General features: G+C 61.3%; 1 protein-coding gene across 3 annotated transcripts; it reads right to left on the bottom strand.

Annotated features, from left to right (window-relative positions):
- Window positions 1-4183: 4183 nt before the first annotated feature.
- On the bottom strand, window positions 4184-13136 carry CLCF1 (cardiotrophin like cytokine factor 1). Of its 3 annotated transcripts, none has more exons than XM_032879613.1 (3): window positions 12775-13133; window positions 6536-6702; window positions 4184-4726 (listed from the first exon to the last, which is right to left on the bottom strand). In XM_032879613.1, the coding sequence occupies exons 1-3, from the start codon at window positions 12956-12958 to the stop codon at window positions 4232-4234; spliced, it is 846 nt and encodes a 281-aa protein (XP_032735504.1). In that variant the 5' UTR covers window positions 12959-13133; the 3' UTR covers window positions 4184-4231. The 3 variants fall into 3 exon arrangements, with proteins under 3 accessions (XP_032735504.1, XP_032735505.1, XP_032735506.1); XM_032879614.1 differs by lacking the exon at window positions 12775-13133 and adding an exon at window positions 12095-12202; XM_032879615.1 differs by lacking the exon at window positions 4184-4726 and adding an exon at window positions 4814-5150 and having other exon boundaries at window positions 12775-13136.
- Between the last annotated feature and the right edge of the window lie 1693 nt (window positions 13137-14829).

Consider the following 14829-nt stretch of genomic DNA (forward strand, 5'->3'; position numbering starts at 1 on the left):
AACCAGGCTGAGTCAGGGAGCTCAAGTATTACAGGGACAAAGGCAGGAACAGTTGTGGTTCCAGAGAAGAAGGGGGAGCTTCGAGGCAGCCATCCATCAGAACACTCAGCCAGGGGCCTGGATGGCTGGCCCTTGCCCTGTAGGTTAAGGGGAACAAGGGCCTCCCTTGGCCCTTCCCCATGTGGGGTGGCCCTGGCAAGATGAGCGCCTGAATGTGTCTCTTCACATGCTGAGAGGGCCCCAAGTCCTCGGGTGCACGGCCAGTCGGTGCAAAAGCAGGAAGCTGGCAAGACGCCACCACCCTTCTGCCACCCTCCACCTCTTCTGTAGGCACCCGTTCCTACCCCTGCCCCGGACTTTGCCTCTCCCAAGAGACAGCTCTCCAGACCCCGCACACCCTCTCCCGCAAGTGCGCTTCCAGATGCCCGAGGCAACGTTGAGATTTCTAATAGAAAGAAAGCCTGCTGACTTGTCATTTACCAAGGGCTACTTGCCTCATGGTCCCCAGCTCCAAAACCCAAAGGAGGGGGACTCACACCTTGACACTATCCGTAGGGAGCTATTTGGGGGAGAAGTTCAAGAACCCAAACTCTGAAATGCCCTTTCTGGCTCAGCCCTCCTCTGTGTCCAGCTCCCCGACCTCGCTGCCGGGGGTGCTCCCTCTGCACCTTCCATGGGAGTCGTCTCCAGCACTTGCCCACCTTTCCCGGTCACTCTCCTCCCTTCTTTCCCTCTGCTACCAGCCTTGTGTGCGCTGTGGCTCCCAGCCACTCCAGAGCACCATTCCTATCCTTCTGGGGTCTAGACCAACCCTCAGTTCTCTGCCGTTCATGCTTTGTCAGCCCTCGGCCTTGGGAATCACCCCATCCCCTATCTGTGCTTGCCTCTGGCCATCTCTGGCTTGCTAGGGGATGTCACAGCCCATGACAGAGATGCGGGTGCTGGTGCCACCTAGCACCATGGGGCTGCCCAGCAACGTTTTGATTCCTTTCCTCTGCTTGTCCCTGACTCCATTCCCTAATGCTTTCTGCATTCTTCTCCAGCTGCACCCCTCCCACAGCAATTTCATGTTTAGATCTCATCTATTTGAAAACAACAGCAAACCAGCCGACCCTACAGAAAACCTTCTGTGCTCCCACTACCCGCCTAGGTATTCCTTTTGCCACGAAACGCCAGGGAAAATTACATTTACCCCTTTTTCTTTCTCACCACCTCCTTTAATCTCACAATTTGGCATCTGCCTCCCAACTGCGCTTGCAAAGATCACGTGTGACTTCCTGATTTCTCAGTGGGTTTCCCCCCGAATTCTTCCTTCAGTGCTTCGGGGGGGCCTCTGACACTGCCGATCGGCCGCCTCCCTAAAACTCTTAACTCTCATACACTGTTGCCTTGACACTCTTCACGTCAGCTTATGTTAAATCATCAAGTACTTTAGTTCGGGGCAGGCATCATGCTAAAATGCTGTAGGGATGCAAAGACGAGTAAATCGTGGAAACTGCCCTCGAGATGCTGTGTGCTTAAAAGGGAGACAGACACACCGAACCGACCCTTGTTCTGCCCTTGTCCAAACCCTACCTGGAGAAGCCATGCAGCAGCGCCTGCTGTGTGTTGGGCCCTGGAACGACAGCGGTGACGGCAGACACCCTTGCTTCCCTGCGAGGCTTCCAGGCCAGCACCCTTGGCGGAGGGACGCCATCGCGCCTGCCTTGGACCCCCTGGGATTTCGTCTGGGTCTTTCTGCAGCTAAGCACATTCTGCTTTGGATTTTAGCATTTGGGGCAAAGGACCCCTTTTCTGGGTGGTTTGGGTCAGCACACTAATTGAACACCTTCTTTGGGCTTGCGCCTGCACTGGGGTAAAGAAATGGAGAAAGCGGAGTCTGCCCCCCAAGATGCTCGCAGTACTGGGCTGTGGGATATGCCTCCCTTCTTCCGGTCTTCTGGATAGCCGCTTGCTTGGTGCCTTGCCTTACGGGCTGCTACTCCTTTTGCGCCAGCGTGGAGACAGCCCAGATGCCCTCTCCTTCCTATCTTGTTAGGCAGGAAGTAGGCCTGTGGGGTATCTAGAGAGAGCCAGGGAAGATATCCCCGCCCAGAGAGCCTGGACCCCTCTGTGGGGCATGTCCCCTCCCACGTGGGCCAGGTGATCCTGGGACCGTCAGCAGAAGCCACCTCACCCACAGACAAGTCCAGTGGCTCCTGCGTCTACACTCACACACCTGGCGGTGGTTTCAGGTAAGCTGCCCTTCCCTCCCCGGATGGATCACAGGCTCCGTAAGGGCGTAAGGGCGGAAGCCAAGTTAGCTCTCAGATTGCCCTTGGAGTTCCTACTCCGGTTAGCATAATGATGGGCAGGCTTGAAAGTATTTGTTGATGGCTTGATGTCACCATCATGTTACTTCCTTTGCTTAGGACACCATCTCCTGGTAAAATACTTCTATGTCACCTGGGAGCAGTCAGCCCCTATACCTCCCCCAAGGCTCTTTGCAGAGTGACCCAGCAGGCCGATCTGTCCCAAGTCACCTGTGCTTACTAATCCCTGCCACCGCAGCCGGGCATCTCACCTTTATCTTTCTCTCAGCCTTCAGTCTTAGAAGGCTGTTTCGTCATCCCCATTTTACAGACGGGGAAAGTGGAGAATAGAGAGCTTTAGGTAATTTGTCCAAAGTCACTCTAGGAGGTTAAGAGGCTGGGCTTGGAGCTGAGGTCATCCCTTGAGTAGTACCTACCCCATTTGCTTGCAGACCAATCTGAGTTTTCCTCTTTCCCCCCAACCTGCTGTCTTACACTGGGAAGAAAGGAGTAGAGTGACAGCCGAGACTCGTGACTTGGCCGCAGTCAGTCACACTCCCCAGGAGAGGAAGGGTATTGAGGTGAGGGTCACTGCTGGGGGCCCCAGTGGGTTGTCACAGGTGGGGGTACTGGCGAAGCTGAGGGCTGACTACGAAAGGCTGACCGGAGGGACAGGTGGACAGCATTGCCGGCAGACAGACCTCTGAGACCCTTAAAGTAATCTTGAGAGGGGAGGCGGGCTGAGCAAAGGCTGGGAGGGGGACACCAGATGTTGGAAGGACTAAAGGACACGCCGTGGGTAGAGGGGCAGAATGTGCTGTGCACACACCCTTCCTATGGACCGGGCAGAGCCTCTTCCCCAAGCTCTTTGCCTCTCCGAGCCAACCCTTGGACTGGCAGACTCCGAGCCTGTGGGCCCGCGGGAGCCTGGGAGGGGAAGGACAAGGAGGGGCAAGGCCAAGCCGAGAGACGAAGTCCTGGGGCAAGCATTTTATTCGTTAATACAAGAATAGAAATTTTGCAATAAATATCATCTAATAAATAACATCTCCAAATAAATAAATATTAATACAACAAACTTAGAGTCATGAGTGGGTGAGGCTGGGGGCAGGGCCCGGGGGGGGGAGCTGCCCCCCCACCCTGCAATGCTACTGCAATGTAAACTTTCAGGGAACCCTGCACCGGTGGCTCTGGTTGCCTTCCCCAGCCTGGGCAACCCACAGCCAGCCCAGAAAGGGGGTGGGGAGGAGGCACCGTGATGCCGGCGACAAGATGCAAAGCAAGGTCCTTTTGGCTGCCATCCTGTGCCCCCGACTGCCTTGGTGACCCCTGGGGCCGGTCTGTCCCTGGCCCTACGCTTTCAGTCTGACCTCCAATGCAGACCCTGCCTCTTCCACCTTTAAATCCCATTTCTCCCTGTTTGAACTTGCCACTGTGTGTGCTTCCTGAATCGAGTGTAGCGAGTTATTTGGGGATAGGGGAGCAACACCTATCGAAGAAGAGCGGGGCAGCCGGAGGGCTTCACCCCCGAAACATGGGTGCCGTGATGGCCCCCCTCCCGGTCCTACAGGCACGCTTCCCGGAAGTGCCACTTGAGAGGGGCCGTGTGGCACCGGCGAGTGCTGGGCAGATCGCGGGAAGCTGTGAGAGCCTTTGCACCATCTGGCACCCCTTCGGCCGGCTGGCCGGGTGAGCACTCCTTCCTGTGGCAACGGGACAGGAGCTCTTGGGCCTCTTCCCCAGACCTGCACGACTTTGGGAAGCGGGAGGGGACAGGCCTTACTGCATCGCACCCCCTTCCAAGTCCGGAGAGGGCCAGAGCCTCCTGGCTTCTGTCTCCTGGCTCAACAAGGGTTGGCGCACAGGTTTCTCCCTCCCCGAGTGGGAGCAGAGCAGGGCTTAAAGGAGGAGGCGAGAGGGGAGGTGGGGAAGGTGAGAGGTCAGAAGCCGTGGGCCTCCAGGTGCAGGGTGACTGCCGCCGCAGGAGGCTGCATCTTCTTCTTGAGCCGGTTGAAGTCCTTGGCTGAACGCCACAGCCAGGTCTGCAGCTCCTTTAGCAGCCAGAAGTCGTCCATCTTCTGGAGGAAGTCGCTGTGGGCAGGGCCAGGGGCCCAGGTGGGCTCAGTGCCCGGCAGAGGCTGGGGCAGCGGGTAGCCCAGGGCCGCCATGACGCCCGCGATGCTGCCCAGCAGGCCCTGGAGGCTGGTGCAGAAGTGGGCCAGGCTGCGGCGCAGCTCAGCCGTGGCGGCCTGGCGGTTGAGGCCCCGCAGGTAGCACAGCAGGTGGCTGTAGGCCTCATAGTTCTGGGTCAGCCGCAGTTTGTCGTTGAGGCTCCGCCACACGTCCAGGTTGACGGTGGCCCTGGGCAGGGTCTCTGCCCCCAGGCGAGGCGGGTTGAAGTCAGGCTCGTTGAAAGGGGGGCCCAGGTAGTTCAGCTGTGAAAAGGAGAGGGCGATGGGGAAGGAGGAGGGCCGAGCAGCCAGCGGCTACCAGGAGATACCTGCCCCCAGAGCCGTTGTGTCCCCAGACACCTGTCTGCACACCAGGCCCCTCTCTGCTCGGGGGCCTCCCCAAGCTTCTCCGGGGGTGTCATTTGCGTGGAGGTGACAGCTGAGGCAGTGGGGGTGATGAACTCTCCCACGAAGAGGTGTAGAAAGAGAAAACCTTGCAGGAGCTACTCAGAGAGGGTGTGCTGATGGGCTGTGTGTGCAAAGCCTTGGGAGCGGGCCCCCCGCGGGGCAGGGCAGAGAGGAAGAGGAGCCAGGAGGACACAGGAGGCCAGGCCGCAGAGGTGGAAGGTGGACCAGAAGAGTGTAGAGCCAAGAAGAGTTCAGAAGGCAGCAGAGCTCGACAGTGTGGCTGCAAAACAGAGATCAAGGAGAATGAGCCCTAGAAAATTCTGTTGGGTTCGGCCAGAAGGAGGTGCCTGACGACCTTGGAGAGAGCCGCTTCAGTGGCCTGGAGGCCAGATTGCAGGGGGTTAAGGAGTGAGTGGGTGGAGAGGAAGCGGAGGCAGAGGGTGTAGACCACTCCTTCAAGAAATTTGGCAGGGAAAGCCAGGAGAGAAAAAGGGTCGGGAGCTAGAGGGGGTAGCAGAGTCAAGCAAAGGTTTTTGGCCAGGGGAGGGAGGAGCGGGTGGGAAGGCAGAGGGGCCCATGGGAATCAGAGCTCCATTTGCCTCCCGACATGCCTGGTCCCACCAGCAGAAGGGCCAGGGATAGACGGTACTCATGAAGCCCTAAGTCCCCCAACACAGGGCTCCCAGGAGCAGGGCTGCAGAAGGAAGAAACTGAGGCAGTCTCAAGAGTTCAGCTGGAGGAAGGGTACAGGAGGCAGGCTAGGGACGAGGACACAGCTTTGCCAGCCCTCAAGGGAGAGGCCTGGGGCCCAGGGAAAGGGCTGAGGGGGACGCTGCAGCCAGAGAGAAAGGGAGCAGAGAGGGGCGAGGCCTGGGATAGGCAAGGGCCCAGGGGGAGGTTCACACGCTGACAAGCACAGAGACAAACTAATTTCCTCGGTGTATCCTGGGGCTGGAGCCAGCTCCCCCACCACCCTCCTCCCCTTTCCTTCCCTGGCTCCAGAGTAGGGTCTGGGATGTGGAAGAGGAACACGGGAAGAGGGGGCTGGTTCCCCATGGTCCTCGGCAACTCTGACCCTCTTCCCTTCTCTCCTGGGCTCTCAGAACACCTCTGGACTGCCCCCAAATCCTTATGGCACAACTTCCATCCACACCCCGAATCTCCTGCCACTACTGGCCTGGCTTCCCCTCAGCCCCCTTCCCCCAAGTCCCCCCTAGGAGGCCCAGCTAGGATGGGAGAGGCAGACAGAAGGGAGGCCCATGGGTCCAGAGCAGCAGGGCCCCAGGTCTGGGGCAGAGGCGAGCTGGAACACAGGCATGGGAGGTGGGGCCCCTCCATCCCCACCCAGCCCCGCCCGTGCAAGAGACACCACAACACGGTGTAAACAGAAGAGACTTCCCCGGCCCCCAGGGGGAGGCGGGCGGCTGGGCGGGCAGCCAGTGGGGCAATGGGCCAAGGCGGGTGCGAGGCCTGCCCACATGCCTAGTCCTGGGGCCAGGGATGGGGAAGAGGGGGGCACCTAAGAGGGAAGGGCAGGAGATAGGCCAGACATGGGGACCGTTTGGAACCAAAGGGCCCCCTGGTTGTTGCTGCTCACTGGGACCCCTCCACCGTTCTGTCTCTCTTCCACCAACTCCCACACCCTGCAGTCACCCCGGTACTCACGTAGGTCCCAGCCAAGCTGCGGAGTTGGTGCTCCAGGTAGCGGGTGAGGTCATAGGTTTTCTGGATGGAGGGACCAGGCCCCGGGTCCCCTGTGCGATTGAGGGCCGGCACTGCGGGGAGGTGCCAGAGCACAGTGCACAGGCAAGCTAGCAGCCCCCACGAGTCCCCTGTGGACAGGAGGGGCATGAAGCGTGAGCGCAGGCCCAGGCCCAGTGGAAGACACGGCTGGCAGGCCCTCAGGTGTGTGTCCCCACCTTGGGCTTGGAGGGGGGTGGGGAGCGTGGGCCGTCAGATGGGAGGCAGGGGGCATGGAGTAGGGGAGCGTTCCTGGCCAGGGTGTGTGTGCACAGTGGCATGTATGTGAACGAGGACCAAGACTTGGCCACTGTGTGTGTATCTCCCAGTACACTGGCTTGTCAGCTAAGGGTCGCCGTATCTATGCCGACACGTGTGTATGCGTACACGGAGGGACGGGGCCAGGCCTAGGGTCTGTGAACCAGTGTTCCTGGGTTCAGCCCCCTCTCCCAGCCCCCCTGTCCCACTGGAGCTGAGGGGGTGGGGAACAGCACGTGTGCCCACTGCCGGTCCGGAGCAGTCAGTCCTGGGAAGGGCCCGAGAGAGGCTGCCCCGAGAGAAGTCCAAGCCGAGCCATAGGAGGCAAGGGGTAAGGTTAGATCACCAATGGCAGGCTGAAGGACACAGGGCTGGCTCCTGTAGCTGGGGGTACGTTCTAGTGGATTCCTGGGTTTGGACTGACGCAGGGCCCAGGTCTGCCCCGTTCTTATCTCGGAGGCTGGATGGGGAAGAGTTTGACCTGAATGAGTTTGTTGTTTGTTTTTGAAGATTTATTTATTTATTTCAGAGAGAGAGAGAGAGAGAGAGAGAGAGAGAGAGATGTGTGCACATGCGGGGTAGGGGCAGAGGGAGAGGGGAAGCAGACGCCCCCACTAAGCGTGGAGCCTGACTGGGGGCTCCATCCAGGACCCCAACATCATCACCTGAGCCAAAATCAAGAGTTGGATGCTTAACGGGCTGAGCCACCCAGGCGCCCCCTGAATGGGGTCCTTTGATCAGCCTGCAGTGAAGAGGGGAGGGGTGGGATTGGAAAGGGAGGAGGAGAGGGGATATGCTGTATTTGTTGGGTTTGGTTTGTCAGCCAACCGTGCAGAAGAGTTTGGACATCTTGAGATTCCAGGGGTCTTGAGCCCAGGGGGTCAAGGTCTGTGAGGACAGACATAAGCAGCAGAAGACACGATTTTCCCAGCTTTTAGGTGAGGTCCATGGTGAAGAGAACGAGGCCAGGATCCCGTGGGCATGGGGGACTGGGTAAAGGCGATTAGGGTTGGACTATAATTGGCGTTGGGCTAGGTTAGGTTTAAGGACTGGGTTACTTTTAAAGTTTCAGGTTAGTTTACTGGGATTTGGCTGACTGAGTGTGGTTGAGGTTTGAGTCCGGCTAGGGGATGTGGTTAGGTTTGGACAGGCTCAGGGTTCGCTGGGGCCAAGGTCTGTGAATGTGTTCATTCAGACGTCAGCTGGGGTTACACATGGCACATCACTAAGAGAGGCCGGGTGAGGGTTTTAAGCTTGGGTAGGTGTGAGATCATGAGTAGTTTCTTCTGCTTTCTATTTTCTGCAGAATTTCACGATGACATATGTTGTTGCTGCGACAGTCAGAAATGAGTTGGATACGCGTTTGACAGTTTGACTGTACTTAGAGTTAGGGGGAGTCTGGAGTGAGCTGTAATGCTGGGTCAGAGTTTTAGAGAGGGTTTAAGACTCAGACTGTATAGAATGTCTCTGACAAGGGTGTAAGGGTCAGGGGGGGACTTCTGCAGTGGCCCTGCCCGTCAGTCTTCACTCTTCCAGACGCTTGGCTGGGGACTTCATGGATAGAGCATGGGAGTGGGCAGGGTGGGGGAGAGCACAGGTCTGAGACCCTGCCCCTGGGAATGAGGGCCTCTTGGTTTGAGAGCGTGCGTGCGTGCGTGTAGACAGAGAGCAGTATCAGGCGCATGACTTAGCCGCCTGTCCTTGTCCCCATCTGCAGCCCGTGGCTTCCCTCCTGGTGCTCCTTCCCTCATTCTGCCTTTCCAAGCTTAGCTCCATTCATCATGCCTCACATCCCAAGAGAATTCTAGGCCTTCCTCCTCTGCACAAAGCCTGGGGCTACCCTCAGCCTGGATTATCTAGTCGAGTGACCTCCAAGATTCTAGGGGTACAAGATGGGTTTCATTTCGGAGGTTGGATACCTGCCGAGGTGGGCAGTGGCCCTTCCAGGCTTGAGTTAGCGGCGATGCTGAGGATCCCAGCTGAAACCTGGATTGGGAGCTGGGCTCACCTCTGTCCCCCACACTGCTTGGGACAGCCCTTCTGGCCAGAGTTCTTATGCCATGGAGGGGGTGGGGGAAGGATCACAGGGTCAGGACCCCAACTCTGGGCCTTGTTTTAGCCTCCCCTTCTGGGTCCTGTGGGACATCCCTGGGGAGGACTGGCTCCCTGCACAGGGACAACAGGGGGAGAAGCCTTTGGATAAACAAGAGCTAAGTCATCTGGGCAGAAAAACGGCTCATGAAATTAACCAGACGAGGCCGGTGTTTCCAGGAATATTTCAGTTCTGAGGTAACTGTGTCACTGCAGGCTGGGGGTGGGGGCAGGGGAAGGAGCAGCAGGATCGGACTGACTGACCGACCCATGGAGAGAACCAGAAAGAAGGAAGGAGTCTCAGGTGCCTAGAGGGAGGAGAGGCTCGGAGAGGTGAAAGGGGACAGGGCTCTCCTCTCTAGTACAACAGCTTCTGCTCTGGGCAAGATGTCCCCACATCTCAGGCAGCAAACAGAGAGCCATCTGGGGCACAGAACACCTGTGGTTTAGTTGTGAGCAGCGGGACCTGGGGCAGCTAGCCTGCATCCCTGGGAGGGAGAACTGGGTGGGCATCCCGCAGCCCTCTTCCATCCTTCTCGCCAGGCTCGTGGTGTGCAGGTGGACCCGGCCACTGGGGGCTGGGTCCTGGGCCCCCTCCCCCGGTCCTGGCCCCTAGCCCAGCCCCCGTCCCAGCTCTGCCTCTGGCTGCTGCCCACTGATTGTTTACATCCCGTCTTCCCCTGTGTTTATAAATCCGGCAGAGCACGTGAGGGGCTAATGAGTGCAGCTCACGTTTCCTGCTGGAGCCCCCCACCCCCCATCCTGGCCCCCTCCCGGGCGGCCCCTAATTCCATCCAGACCCCTGGGCCCTGGGAACCTAGGCCCCCTCACGAACACACACACATACTCAGCCCACGCAAGCGCACGGCCACCCTGACACGGCTGCACAGGCAGGCAGAGCCCGGTACGCGTGTCTCTAGCCAGCTGCCCCTTGATCCCTGGCCTGTGTCCTCCAGGCTGACCTCATTCAGCGAGGGTGGGGGGCTCAGTGGGGCAGATGGGCCCCCGGCGGCCAGGGTGGGTAGGACAAATCAGCCAGGGCACTCTGCACCTGGGATGGCTGCTTAAGAGCTAAGAGCCGAAAATGTAGGAGCTGGGGAGGCATCGCAGAGCTCCAGAGGTGCTGAAAAATGTGGGAGCCAGCCGGAAAGGCTCTGCCCTCAGGCCAGCTCTGGACCAGCTTCCACAGTGACCTTGGAGGGATTTGTTGAGGGGAATTGGGGGAAGGAGTGGTTTAAAGGGTATCGTGTCCAGTGCAGTGTGAGATCCGGGCACTGAACTCTAGGACATGGCCCTCGGGGGCTCCTTCTGACCAGCCTCCTCAGGGAGAGGCCCCCAGAAGCACCCCATCTTGCCTTGTCCTCTGGGGGGGGGGGGGCTGCCTTCCCCTGGCTCTTCTCCCTTCCATCCTCTCCTTGGTTCCCTCTGCCCCAGGTCACTGAGAAGTGCTTAGGGGGCGAGTCCACATAGGCCCAGAAGTCAGGATCCCCGAGATTTGCCACCAACCCACCAGGGGACTGGGCTCTCACGAGGGCTGCGCTGGGCACACTTAAGTCGCTGAGCAGAGCCACGTGGGGCCCCATGTCTCCTGTCCCCTTCAGCAGCACCCTCCCTGCCCTTCTCCAGCCTCAATGACAGAAGAAGAAACTGAGGCCCAGGGCAAGAAGCAGACAGGTGGGCCAGCCCCGGGCCTTGGGAAGGCAGCGTGGATACAGGAGTAGAGCTGTCGGAGTGAGAGCGTTCTGGACGGTGCTGCAAGAGGTCCCCGGGTGTCCCCAGGGGGAGCAAGATCAAGCGGGGGCGGCGGGGCCTGGGTGGGGGCGTGGGGGTGGGTACAGCCGGGCAGTCCGCTGAGAGCCGGACAGGGGGACCAAGAGAAGGAAACGGTCCCAGGAGTGTGGGTGAGTTTGAAAGGCTGTTGTTATTCAGAGGGGTGGGAGGGGCAGGGAGGGAGCGGGCAGGAGCAGGGGTGTGAATAGGCAGGTGGGACTGGATTGTGGAGAGGAATGTGAAGTGTCACTAGCAGTAGCTGGTGTGGGCCGACAGTGTGCACAAGTGTGAATGGGGCAGGAGTGCGGGGCTCTGTGGAGGGGAGAGGGAGCCATTACACCGGTCTGGAAGAGAGGCTGGGGATGCGAGGGCTGCTAGGTGACACTTGCTGCCATGTGCTCGGTGCCAGTCCCCCCCCCCCTTGAGAGAGTGGCTCCAGGGCAGTGAGGGCAGCAGATGAAAACCGGGCGGGGGGGGGGTGGGGGGGGGGGGGGGGGGTGCTATCTGGTCTGTCGCAGGAATGTGTCCTGGTGTCCCGAGGGAGGGGTAGTGGGTGCTCAGAGCCGGAAACGGGGTCTGTGGGGGTTGTGAAAGCCCGGAGGTGTCAGTCCCTCAGGCTCAAGGTCAGGGTCAGAGAGTGCCCGACAGAGGTGTGCGTCCAGCGCCCTCACCCACAGCCTCTGTCTCCAAGGCTGGGGACCTCCAGCCTCCCCACCCCTCCTGGCAGCTTCCTCCTACCTCAGCCGGTAAGGCCTGGCCGGGCGCTGGGGGAAACTGGGACGGGGTCCCGTGGGAGTGGGGGGTCTGTGGGGGTGGGGGCTTCTGGAGCGCAGTGTGGAGTCACTGGGAAGGAAGGTGGGGAGGGTAGAGATGAGGGGACTCTGGCGAGGCCCGAGGGACCTGGGGTCTCCCTCCAGGGGCTCGGCCGGAGAACTTGGCGGCGGCGGCCGCTCGCTGGCCCTCCCCCTCGGCGGTGACCTCTCGCTCCCGGCCCCCTCCCCGCGGCGGCGGCGGCGCCTTCCCCCTGTGTGGCCTCGGCGCCCCCGGCCCCGCCCCCGGCCCGCTCCCGCCCGGTCGCTCCCTTCCCGGCGGCGGGGGCGGGGGCGGGGTCCGGGGGCGCGGGGCTCGGGGCTCCGGCGGGCCGCTGCCCTTTCCCGCGCGTCAACTCCCCGCTCGGCCCGCCCGCCCTGCTGCGGGCCGCCGCGGCCGAGCGGCCGCTGCCGCCGCTGCCCGGCCGGTGACGGACTTTCTCCCGCCGGGTCCGGCCGAGCTGCGCCCGTCCCCCGCACTAATCACTCCCAGGCCACGGCGGGCGGGACCGGGGACTCGCTGCCGCTGCCGCCCGCCCCGCCGCCCGGCCCCTACCTGCCGCCGGCTCCCCGGCCGCGGGCAGCATGGTGGGCTCCGGCCGCGCGGCGCGCAGCGAGGAAGCCGCGGGTCCCGCAGCCCGGCCCGGCCCGGCCCAGCCAGGCTCGGCTCTGCCCTCCGCCCTCCCCTCCTCTCGCCCGCCCTCCTTCCCGCCCTCCCCTCCCGGCGGGCCGGGGAGGGAGCGCGGCGGGCCCGAGGTGTCGGCCTCCCCCTCGCCTCCCGCCGGCCCGGCCTCGGGCTCCCCGCCCTTCTCCCCTCTTCCTCCCCGGCCCCCTCCTCCCCGCGCGCCGCGTCCCCCTCCCGCAAGCCCGCTCCCCGCCTCGGACTCGCTCTCCCCGACTTTCACGCGGGGCTCTTTCCGCGGGGATCCCCGGGACCCAGTCCCGCAGGGGTTCCAGGTTGCCGGCTTCCCCCGGCCGGCGGGTCGCGCGGGCTCCCCGCCGCGCTCCCGGCCACCTCCTGGCCCCGCCGAGCGGACTTGAGGAATGCCGCGTCCCCGCCCGGCCCCTCTCGAGGGCGCCCGGCCGTGCCTCCCCCGGCCCGAGCCCTGCTGGCGGGGGTGGCTCTCGGCTCCCCAGCCCGGCCCCGGCTCGGGGCTCCCGGGGGAGGCACGGGAACCGGATCTCGCGGCTCCCGGGCGGGGGCGGGGGCCGGGGCCTCGGACGCCGGGCTCCTACCTGCTCGGAGGTCCATGGGGCTGGGGGCCGGGCCGGCCGGGCGCGGCTCCTCTCCCGGAGGCTGGCGGAGTGGGAGGGCGAGCCGCGGCTCCGGCGAAGCTTTAATAATCCCATCCGCCAGGCCCACTCGCAGGTTTTTTTCGCTCGGTTTCGGGTTTTTTTTTTTTTTTTCGGTGGGGGACATTCTGCAAATTTTTTTTTTTTTTTTTTTTCTGACGTGTAAAGCTGTAACCACAAATTGTAGCGGCCCTCCCCGGGGTGGGGGGAGGAGGGGGGAGGAGGGAAGGGAGGGCTTCTGGGGCTCCTCTCCCTCCCACAACACCGAGGAGGGGTGAGGTGAGGCGAGGCTGCGGCGGTACCACCCTGGGCCTCCTGGGGGAGGGGGCGGGGAGGGCATCAGTCCGTCTGCAGACTCCCCGAGCTGGGGGAGTGAGTCGCCGGCTCCTTTTCTTCTCCGACGGCGTCGACCTGGGGTGCGGGGTCCCTGCGCTCACGCTACCTCCGACTCCTCATCTTTAACCTTCCCTCCCTTCCCCCTCCCCCTGAGTAAATGGAATGACACATTCTCCCAAATGCCAGCGAGCTGGCTTCGTAGCAAGTGATGGTGTTTTTCCTGCTGCCCTTTGTCTGGGCTGACCGCCCCCCTTGCCTATTGTCCCGCCGCCTGTCCCATTTCCAAAAGCCGGGGCTGAGTGAGGCGCTGGGGCTGGGGCAGGTGACTAACCGGCTCCCGAGGCCCCCTGGGGTGGGGGAGGCGGAGGGCACCGCGGGCCCACTGCCCAGCTCTAAGGAAAGTAGAGGGCGCTTGGCTGAGGGATTTTCCCTCAGGTTCACAGGGTTCTTCATTCTTCCCAGTGGCCGGGAGAGTGCCCATGGGTGGGGGAATGGTAGTTCATTAATCAGCACGAGGCACCAGACCAGTTTCAACAGCAGAGGCTGCACGGGTGACTCAGCGGGAATGCTCCCATTCAAGGCGATGGACTGACCAAGAGTCCCCATTTGTGAAATGCTTCCCCCTAAAGACTTCTGGTCTTCTCTCGCCTTTGGGGTTTGGGGTTGTTGGGGTTTTTCAGTGGCGGGGTAGGGGTGGTTTGGCTGCAGAGTGCTCCCCCTCTTTCCTTACCTCAGGCCTGGTTGGGGACTTGCTAGGCGGGATACCTGGGGGACCCCTAAGCCCAGACCCTCCCTAAAGGGTCTCCTTCCTGCCCTCTTTCTCCCCCTCCAGAGAGCCACCAGGGGGAGTGAAGAGGAAACGGCTCACGTCTGCGACTTGCAGACATCTCCTCTGGTGACTTCTTGGGGGGCAGTCCTTTGGTCTCCAAGGCCTGAGTGCTCTAGATCCAGACCACCAATTAAATCATTTGGTAATAAGTTGCTTCTGTTGCTTGTTTTTTTCAAAGTGGGTGAGGCAGTGGTGGGCCAGCCCTGGAAGGTGATTCCTCTCTCTGGAACAGCACCGGATTCTTCCCTCCATGCTCCTGTCCCAGCGCCCCCAGAGAAAGGAGGGCGCCCCGCCAACCCTGCCACAGCCCCCCCAGGCTGCAGGTCCGAGCCGGCCGGTGGTTAGGACCAGTGCTGGGTTCCCAGGGCAGCTCTTCCCTTTTCTGCACTGTGCGGGACTGAGGTGGGGGGGCGGGGGGGTGGGGAAGAAGTTTGTTTTCAATTACCTCACTGGAGTGGGACAGACTTTGTTGTTGGTTTTTTTTTTTCTTTCTTTCTTTCTTTTTTCTTTCTAAACAAGGAGAAAAATTGCTGGGAAAGGGGAGCTGGCCTGGGGTTGGGGACAGGGGGCTTTCTGGGGCATCAGTAGCAGCTCTGAGGAAACCTGCTGGGGGGGGGTTCCTTCTGAAAAGTGCTGGGGGGGCCTCTTCCCCCTCATCCCTCCACCCCAGCCAGAACTCTGGGGTTTCAATGACATTCTTGGCGTGTGAGCCCTGCGATCTTTTGATGCCCATGCCAAGGTCAAGAAGGCAGATGCCCAGTGGGAGACTGGCACTGAGGCCAGCCTGTAAGGTCCTCGAGCAGCCTTCTCTTTCAGAGGGAGGGAGCCCGGAA

This window comes from Lontra canadensis, unplaced genomic scaffold (genome assembly GCF_010015895.1).
Source record: "Lontra canadensis isolate GAN:19392208 unplaced genomic scaffold, GSC_riverotter_1.0 scaffold66, whole genome shotgun sequence".
Lineage (NCBI taxonomy): Eukaryota > Metazoa > Chordata > Mammalia > Carnivora > Mustelidae > Lontra > Lontra canadensis.

What these genes read in the sequence shown, in the direction of transcription:
- CLCF1 (XM_032879613.1), bottom strand. Translation starts at nt 12,958, where the DNA reads ATGTCCCCCACCGAAAAAAAAAAAAAAAACCCGAAACCGAGCGAAAAA. An exon ending in CCCCATGGACCTCCGAGCAG is followed by an intron (nt 6,703 to 12,774) that starts GTAGGAGCCCGG and finishes TCCTGTCCACAG; the next exon opens with GGGACTCGTGGGGGCTGCTA. An exon ending in GCAGCTTGGCTGGGACCTAC is followed by an intron (nt 4,727 to 6,535) that starts GTGAGTACCGGG and finishes TCCTTTTCACAG; the next exon opens with CTGAACTACCTGGGCCCCCC.